At 37.8% G+C, this 9,620-nt stretch overlaps 1 protein-coding gene and 1 long non-coding RNA gene across 2 annotated transcripts; one reads left to right on the top strand and one right to left on the bottom strand.

Moving 5' to 3' along the window:
• The first annotated feature begins 2,182 nt into the window (after positions 1-2,182).
• Positions 2,183-4,864, top strand: LOC122530807. The gene is made up of 2 exons (XR_006307104.1): positions 2,183-4,126; positions 4,514-4,864. It is a non-coding gene; the product is annotated as an uncharacterized LOC122530807 (long non-coding RNA).
• Positions 4,865-5,801: 937 nt separating this feature from the next.
• LOC122530797 lies at positions 5,802-9,333 on the bottom strand. Its single transcript, XM_043658093.1, has 4 exons — positions 9,117-9,333; positions 8,302-8,576; positions 6,473-6,603; positions 5,802-6,215 (listed from the first exon to the last, which is right to left on the bottom strand). Exons 1-4 carry the CDS (start codon positions 9,331-9,333, stop codon positions 6,074-6,076), a joined length of 765 nt encoding a protein of 254 aa, XP_043514028.1. The 3' UTR covers positions 5,802-6,073.
• Between the last annotated feature and the right edge of the window lie 287 nt (positions 9,334-9,620).

The following is a 9,620-nucleotide window of genomic DNA, read 5'->3' as shown; positions in this document are numbered from 1 at the left end:
ACACACACACACACACACACACACACACACACACACACACACACACACACACACACACACACACACACACACACACACACATATATATATACATATATATATATACACAAAAGATTCAATGAATACCATGCCTTCGATTTTTTCGTGTATATTATTCTGTTTTATTCTTCGTTTGATTAAAAAACGAGCCCTAACAAAAAATGCATACGTATCGCAACTAGGAGTTATCTCTAAACGATATTTTAGCGAGACGCAATGGACAAAGGGATTAAACCACGAAATTCACAGTGTCACACGTACATCGATCAAGAATATTCGAGAATGGAAGAGAAACAAAAAAAAAAAAAAAAGAGTAAGGGATAAAAATAAATTACCTCTATTAAGTTAATTGAAGTAATAAAGAGCAAGATGAAGAAGATTAGTACGTAGTTAAAAGTTTAGGGCGAGCGAACGAACACGGGCATATTATAGCTGAATAAATTTCAAACATGAATTAAAACTGTCTAGAAGGAGTGATAAAAAATTGCTGCGACATTAGTGTGTGAGTGTTTATGTGTGTGTTACACGATCTAAATCATGGCGACGACCCAGATAATCACGATGATGATGACGGTGATGAATAAGAAAATGATGATAGTAAACCGATTATATCGGGCGTGTTGCTACTTATACTATTAGCATGACAAATTATGACTGGTCCCTAGTAATTCTTTAATCTTACGTTTGTGGCTTAAGTTTAATGATAATGTGCCGTTTATCGGCGATGTCGATTTGTACATAGGATATAATATTGATAATAATAATAATATCTATCGGTACGACAATGAATGTATTGTGGGTAGTGATTGTATCCAAGACCGTGAGGACGAACCGAATGCGAGAAGAAAAAGAAAGCAAACAGAAATCTGTCACACGCGAGAAAAAAAAAAAACGAAAAAGAAAAAGAAATACTCAAGAGGCAAAATTGTCAATGAAAATAGCGCTCCACTTTCTTTTGTATCACGAGAGTACCACTTTGTTTCTTCTTCTCTTTCTGCTTTTGTTTTTCTGCTTTCCACGAACGGAAGGTTTCTTGCTGATACCACGCATTGTTGTTCACTCTCATAGAAAGCGAGTTCCCCCCCCGTGGAATTCGCGTTAGAAGACCGCGTCTTCCACATTGTCTGGCAAGACATACAGTTGCACTTGTCGTGAAAGAAGAAAAGTAAACCTATTCTTTTTTATCGAACAATTGTCTTGGAAAATGTTTAACAATTTATCGAATTCTATTTAATGGTCGAAAGTGCAGTTTTTAAAAGCCGTTCTCAAAAGACACGCACGATCTCGCAATCGGCAGCCACGTCGTAATCTTGCGGTCCTCAATACGCACACCCAAAATCGCTGTCTGCTAGAGCAATGTTGATCTTCATTACCTTGAAGTGATTCAAATTCGATTTCTTCGTTCGATCGAGGCCAGTTCTCGAGCAGCGGAGAACGAATGACGAAAAAAATAAATTAGAAGGAAACAAGAAGAAGAAGAAGAAGGAAAGAGATGGTTATAGAGGACTAAAAGAAGAAAGGAAAAAGGCAAAGGATACACGAAGAATGAACGGGTGAGGATCAAGGTCCTCCGTGTAGAGCGCTAAACGCGTTGCAACGTGCTTCCTCCGCGCGTCGACGCTCGTTGCGAACTTTTGAAATTAATATCCAGAAAAAAAATCGGACACCGTGTGTGTCGCGTGTTTATACGGTCGCGCAGCGGTAGAGGAAATTGTTACGATCCCGGTGACTTGACGTCCGTTTGTCGAAAATCTCTGCCTCGTTCGTAAGAATAAAGAAAGAGAGAGAGAGAGAGAAAGAGGAAAAAGAAGGTAAAATAAATCTACATAATGAATCTAATAATAATAATAATAGTAATGAAGTAAGAAAACGATTCTCTCGAGAGCGGCGTGGACGTCGCGCGTGTTGTCATTTATGCGTGAAACAAGTATCTCCGAATGGAATTACACAAATAGCGAGTAAGGAAAAGAAAAGAAAAGAAAAGAAAAGAAAAAAAAAATTGTATAAGGCGAGAAAAACGAATAGGAAAAATTAAATGCGAGCGCTGCAAATACCATCGTTTTTTTGGACGCGCGTTTTGAAACAGGAAAATAGAACATTAGAACGAGAGAGAGAGAGAGAGAGAGAGAGAGAGAGAGAGAGAGATATTGACGATGCAGAGCAAGAAATATTATTAAAAGAGAAAGGGGAAAAAGGAAGTTGAGATTTACACACGCGCAGAGAAGACATTTTTCTTTTTTCCGCGAAGTAATACTCTCCTCCGACTTGCTACCGTCGTGTCACAACTACCTATTCTTTACAAGCTATTTTCTATAGAGAAGCCAGCAACAAGACGATTTCTTTTTCTCTTCATGCGCGTGTCACGTTCCGAGCATGATACACAGGATGGAAAGAGAAATATAGCGTTTAGAATGTTGTATATATTATTAATTAATGATTAATATTAATAATTATTATTATTGTATCGGCCCGATAGTTTAATTAATTAATCAATTATATCGTGTTAGTCGGCATAATTGTGGATTCAGTTTTTGTACGGTACGGAAACCGATCTAATCTAATGAACGCGATCGATCGATCGAAAATCTGTTGGATTGAGAGATTGGTTACGTTCTCCTCAGCTCGTCGCTCGGTCATTTTTCACGTTTTATTTTTCTTCCTTTTGTTCTTTTTTTCTTTTTTTTTTGCGTTCGAGCGACGACGCTTCCGGGACGAGCCACTGTTATTTAAAACGCATTAACGATTGGCCGAAGCATAATGGATCACAGCGAATAAAGCAAGTAAAAAATAAAGAAACGTGTTTTTATATCAGCGCGTGCTCGTGTTTCGTTTCAACGCTTTCTTTCTTTATTTCTTTTTTTATTTTTTTTTTTTTTTTAATATCACCCTTTTATCGACAAACGTATTTTACATTAATTTTCATAGTATGTTCTGAATTTTTGTTCTTTTTGTATCTTATGTCCCATTTATTTCCCCGTTTTTGTTATCTTGTTCTTTCCTATTTTAAATAACTAAGGTGAATTTCCGTTTGTATCTGCATGAGTAATTTTTAGTTCCTTCTTTATTTTCATTTATGTTGGACAACACCTCCTTAGGTTGATCCGATTTCTTTTTTTTTTTTATTTCTTTCTATTTCAATGTCGCAATTTTTTTTTTTTTTTTACACCAACAACACATTCGACGAAATTACTTTATACACACGAGGATCGATCGATCGATCCAACGACACGATCGAGTCACAATCGTTTCACTATACTTGACGCGCTTTAAATTTTACCTTGAAGTTTTACTCACGAACCTTGACATTTTTTATCAACGTCGAATTCAGGGAGCGGATATAATAATCGTCGATAATTCGATCGATCAATCGATCGACAGATCGATTGTCCGCTGAAAGCGAAAAAGAAAAAAACAAAAAAAAGAAAAAAATAAATAAAACCGCAGGGAATATCTTGGCGATCGCGACCTCTCGCCGAAGCGAAACATTTTCCAATTTGTTCCCGCCTCGGTCGCGGAGAGCGTTCGCGAACCAAGAAACAGAAGGAAAATAGGGAAATAAGAGATAAGAAAAAGAAAACACACACACACAGAAAAAAAAGCATGGGTGTTTCGAGATATTTTTTCGTGAACTGCCTGCCGCCTGCCTGTGTAAACTACGTTGCCTCGACAAATGTGTCTAATTTATTGACGAATACGGTAATTAGCAGGTCCTTTAAGCTGCGTGCGTGCAAATGATGGGCGAGAGAAAAGAGAAAGAAAAAAAGAAAAGAAACGATGCTGTGTATGTGTGTGTGTATGTACGAGTGCGTGTGTACGTTCGGCAAAAGGTGGTGAGTGTGAAAGAAGCGAGCAAACAAAGGGGCGAGTGAGAATGGATGAAAGAGGGAAAGCCGGAACAAAGAATGCTAGCGCATCTGGCATCGGGTGGTCTTTCACGGAGTATTTCGTCCGTTCTTTCTGCACGTCCGCGACAAAAGAAAGAAAGAAAAAAAAAAAAAAAGAAAGAAAAAGAACGATTCTCGCGGCAAATCGAAAATTTAGCCAAGTCTTTGGATTGTCGAGCGAAACACGGGTAAATAGAGAGAGAGTGAGTAGGATTTTCGAGGTGAAATATATTCTGTTTCGCGGGAGACGATGAAAGAACGCGGCGTGTACAAAGACCGCTTCCGGTCCGGTTTGCGAGCCTGTTTTCACATAACGTTCTTTCTTCCTTTGGAGCCTGAACTATTGCAACGAGCGATCTCACGTCTATTTAAGCATAAGTTTACCGAGTTTAGCGTGATATTGCTGTATAGTGGCGAGTGAATACACGAAGAATTTATAAATATGTAATGCCTTAATGTTATATAACGATAATAATGGAATAGCGTTACTGTATAATTAGTTGTGACGCGAGAAGCGCGGCAAGAAAAAAAAAAAAAAGAAACCGATATTCGTAACAGATAGGTAGATCGAAAGGGGTGGGTGGTAAGAGAGAGAGAGAGAGAGAGAGAGAGAGAGAGAGAGAGAAATAACGAACGAACGAGCAAACATATAGAAGAAAAGAATAAGTGTAACGGACGAAAAAAAGTAATAAAGGGGAGTTGTAGTACGTGCGGCCGTTTGTCTCCATTCTGTTCGTGATTTGATATTTTTTTATAATTCCGACGACGAGAGAGTACGAGATTGGAGAGAAAGAGAGATGGAGTGAGTATAAATGGAGCGTGTATAGAGAGCGGACTGCTATCTAAAATAGTTCAGGCTAGATGTCGATGTTTGTAGCAGATAAAGAACAAAAAAAAAAAACAACACAGCATATTGTAATTAAAATTAAAAGTCATTAATACCGCCCGCTTTTTTATTCATCCGTCGCTCGATCTTTCATCCTGACGTAGTTTTTCATTTTTCTTTCTTTCTTTCTTTCTTTTTTCTTCCTCTCGTTCGCTTTCTTTCGAACTCGTCGATGTCTGACTTTGTAGGAATAAGTACAATTCGAACATTTCATTCGTAGTAGACTATAGATTAAAAGAATTTAACCCTGCGAAAGTCGTGGCTGATTTGAAAGATACGTTGAAAGTATTTTTTTTTTTTTTTTTTTTTTTTTTAATTATTTTTGAACAGACATACATGCAACGCTCGTCGCAAATTTACGTACGCTAAATTTCTGATGTTCGAAAAATTGACGATATTGAATCTGAGCTCATCTGGGCAACGAATTCCAAGCTAATTTTTTAGAACGTGAAGATTCTGTTTGTCATGAAAAGAATTCTTCAATGTTCTTTACTTTCCCACCATTTCTATGAAAAGCGAATCCAATATTGCGAATCCTCACGCTTTAAAATTAACTCATCCCCGTATAATTTCTTCTTAGAAAGTTATAACAGTTTAAACATCGGCAATTTTTCGAATATTAAAAATTTGGGGCACCCGAATTTTGTGGTGCTGTATATTATGTACATTCTTGTGAGCACGATTTCTACATTTCGAAGGAGAATAGAAAGATAGACACATTAAAACACGGGAAAAAAGGGGAAGAAACATCCCCGCTATCCAAATACTAAATCTATTTTACCAAAAGGCATCTTGTCTTAAATGTACAACCAATCAAACACTGACCTTAATTAATAATACAACCCCGGTTTGTTTATTTATTTATATCCACTGTTTATTTAATTATATCATTTTATCAGTTTATTCAACTGTTCATCTTTACATTGCATTTACGACAAATGTACATTTCATCGTACATTAAACCGTAAGGAATATATTTATATCCAGTTCGATTATACGTACATCTCATTTACCAGTCGCAAATTGTATCTGTTCTAATAAAACGAGACATTCTTCACAATTTTAATTAAAAACAATGAATAAACGTCGCACAGTAGATCGAAGTCACTGTATCACTCAGAAAAACCGCGAATTCTCCGCAGGGTTAAGAAAATAATGTCTAAGAACAATAATAAAAGATCACGCCTTCTTCCCCCTCGTTCTCGTAATTACGTATTTTATTCCTGCATCTAACGTAACACGTTTTCATTGTCGGTTTTATAGTTCACGCGTTCCCCGACGAGACTTCCTCGTCGCAGCGTCTGTAGAGCACCTCGCAGTCCTCGCCACGAATCCCAGCCTCCCCCGCATCCCGGACCAAACGGAACCATCCGGAAGACGATTTCAGAGATTTCTCCACACCTCGTCTGAAAGCAGAACGCGGAACAATCTCAACGTACACCTCTCCCTTGTCCACGTGAGAACACCCGACGACTACCCCGGTATTCCTCGAAAGTGAGAAGCATGTTTAATATTCCTACGGCGTGCGGATGGCATTTGGCGAAGTAAGAGGGGTGTGGTGGGATTCCACGTCAGGCGACGACACTTGGAATATTAAATTTCTATGGGACGGCGAGTTGGAAACTGGCCGCGGAAGCAATATCATCGGCGTTCTAGAACTCACGTTAAGTACTTGGCCAGTATCTTGCCGGTAGCGCCGAACGCCTTCAAGAGCTTTCGATTCTCCAGGCACACGGTCCTCTGTATGCATTGTACCCTGGCGTCCTCGTTGAGAACGTCTTCCTGTTCCGGTGTCTGGAAAATCGACGCAGGAAACAAGAGAGACAAACTTTGATTATCCATTGAGACTTTCGATCGAGCCTCGAGCTTCCTGGTTCTTCGTCATTGCTGCAACTGGACCGCGGGGATTTTTCATGCATCTGCGCGGAACTTCAGACGTGCATATGATTCGGAAGTAGAATTTTTAATTGATTTCTTAATTTCGTTGCATAAAACGAGAATGTTTCGAGAACTCGGCTACCGTTTCTCGAACTACTATACAATGCTGTATAACCTTTGGCCTACAAAATTTGTAAATACACAGTTCAATTTCTTCTGCCAGCGAAGTTATCGGAAATACGGATTCTAAGAATCCGTGTGACCTGATGTAAACGAACGTGCGACTGCGTGCTTAGTACTTGGATATTATGTACGCTGTTGAGCAGTATCGCTGAGAAATTCGGGAAGCTTGGACGTATATTTCAAAATCTGTGTGAATTTAACAAAGATTGAAAATCTTTAAAAAAAAATGTCGAGTGATGGTGAGAGAGTGAAGTTGTGGTAGCAGGAAGTAGTGCAGAAGATATCGTGCAAAGGAAGAAGGTGAAGAGAAGCTCTGTTTGGCAACATTTTCAAGAAAAAGATGACAAAAAGGCGGAGTGCACGCATTGTCACCATGAATTTAAAACTAAGTATGCAAATACTACTGGTTTATAACACTATTTGAAGCATATGCATTCAAACATAGGTACTAGAAAAGAAACTGAATGGATATAAAATTTGTCGCATGTACAAAATGATACGCGAAAGATTGTTAAAAGATATAACAGAAGAAATTGCTCGATCGGTTCTAGATTTGTGATATAGTTGAAGGCGTGAGTTTTAACGAATTATTTAAGCTTGTATCCAAAACTTTCCCAAATCTCAACTCTTTCGAGAATTCCGATAAATTTGAGAATCTCGATATTTTCGGGTTCTCGCACACTTCTAACAAACACAGGATTCTCGAGGAATAAATGAGTTACTTTTATAAATTCATCATTATTCATCTTGATACATTTAAATCAATCAAACGAACACTCGAACAAATTTGTGCTTATATTTACATTTGCATTCGTTGACCCATTAAGTTTATCGTAGTGTTAAAAATATTTAAATTTCTTTCAATTTTGCACAATTATAAACCGTGGCTAGAAGAAGAAATCAATTCTTGAAGTTTTATTTGAAATGATTGACAAAGTATTGCAAATGAAATGTTGCGTTTATGCAATGTTGGTTCTTAATGAGTTTGTCGAAGCATTCGTTCGTTCAGTCTAAATGCATCGTAAGAAAATAACAAAATTAATGATAAATTATAAGACAAATTTAAAAAAAAAAACGATGCTTATGATATCATGAAACAAAAATACAAAAATATTTAATTTTTCAATTAAAAAAAAATATATATATATATTAGGATATATATTTTTTTTAATAATTTATAATAATCTATATATCCTAATATATATATTAAGATATATAGATTATTCCTTGATTAGATCCATAGATACTTTATGAAAATATCAATATTTAGGTACTAAGAATATGCGTATGAACTTATTACTCAGTCTAATATAAATCTGTATAAAAATCCGCACTCTAGTTGTAAAAAATTTTAAATCGATTCATCACAAATACGAACAATATTTTCATTACCTACTGAAATGGGACAAATTATAATATCTAACATCTTACCACCGAATTGAAATTATAAGCAGCATAGAGCTCTCGCTTTCTCCTGGCAGACAACACGTCTGTCAACATCTCCCTGCGCTTTACGTTCACGATCGTGTTCTGAATAATCGCGAAGAGTAACAGCAAACCGATGAAGCTGACGATCACGAGCTGCTTCGAGGATGGTCCAAGCGGATAATCGTTCGAGTGAGCTACTGGATAAGCGAAGTGCGGATGATCGTACACGTAAGGTAGCACGTTGTCGCTCCTGTGATGAATAAACATCCTCGACGGCACTGAAAACCGTATCAACGTTAGCTCAATGTCTACAGCAAGTATCATTACTGAACCGATGACTATAAATTTCGTATAAATCGTTCTTCCGTTGGTACTAAGATGTCCAACAAATACACATTGCCGAAACATTTCTGCAATTATTGTCAATTTAAACAATTTCGAAAAGTAATGTATGTTTTTTTTCTTTTTAATCACCTGCAACGAGAAATATTCGTATTTAATTTCGTTTCGTGTGACGTGAGTACGGTTACATTCGCGTTGACCTATTGCATCGAATGAACAGTATTATAACTAGTACATTAGAGCAATTGATCAGTGACATTCGAGAAAATCAGAAGATTGAGAAACTCTGTATATTAAAGTAAAATTATTGTTTAGATTGATTGGATATTGTGAATCTTACCAGTCGCTTATAATCGCAAAAGATTGACGATAGTTGGAAAGAGTTTACATAAAAAAACCTGTGTGGTCAGTGATTATGCTCTTCTGCATCTGTCCTCGTCAGAATAATTGATTAAAGGAACACGCAAAAACGTTACCGGGTAGAAAGTTATTGGCAGGTACGGTGGGATGATACGCGACAAGCTCCGACGAACGCGTCATATCCGGTCGTAGCGGAGATTCTTCTCTGCTCGGTGATTCCAGTACGGAGCCATTTCCGGAGAACGGAAACACCGTAGTTTTTGTATCCTGAGCGACGATCGACGCTGCGAACGCGCTTAATAATGGAAGAACTTTCGTCGTTGAAAAGAACATTTTTCCTTTCACTTGGCGTTTTCTTTCTTCTTCTTTTTTTTTTTTTTTTTTTCTTTTTGGAATGATTCTCGCGGTTATGCCGTGTCTGTCGATGAAAAAGCAGTGGATCACGGTACGCGACTGACAGAAGCTTGATGGCGTTCGGCGGTCTTAAGAAGCTCGAAGGAAGAACAGCTTCGTGACGTAGGCAATCTCGAGCAGAAGGCACGAGAAGCGAAAAAAAGTGGCGGCAATTTCGAAAATTGCCGGCCATCATTCGGCTCGCTGAACTATCGCGCGGCTTCACG

The sequence above is a fragment of the Frieseomelitta varia genome, unplaced genomic scaffold (genome assembly GCF_011392965.1).
Source record: "Frieseomelitta varia isolate USP_RPSP 00005682 unplaced genomic scaffold, Fvar_1.2 scaffold_354, whole genome shotgun sequence".
NCBI lineage: Eukaryota > Metazoa > Arthropoda > Insecta > Hymenoptera > Apidae > Frieseomelitta > Frieseomelitta varia.
The sequence above is the reverse complement of the archived record's forward strand: the minus strand, read 5'-3'. Positions and strand labels throughout refer to the sequence as shown.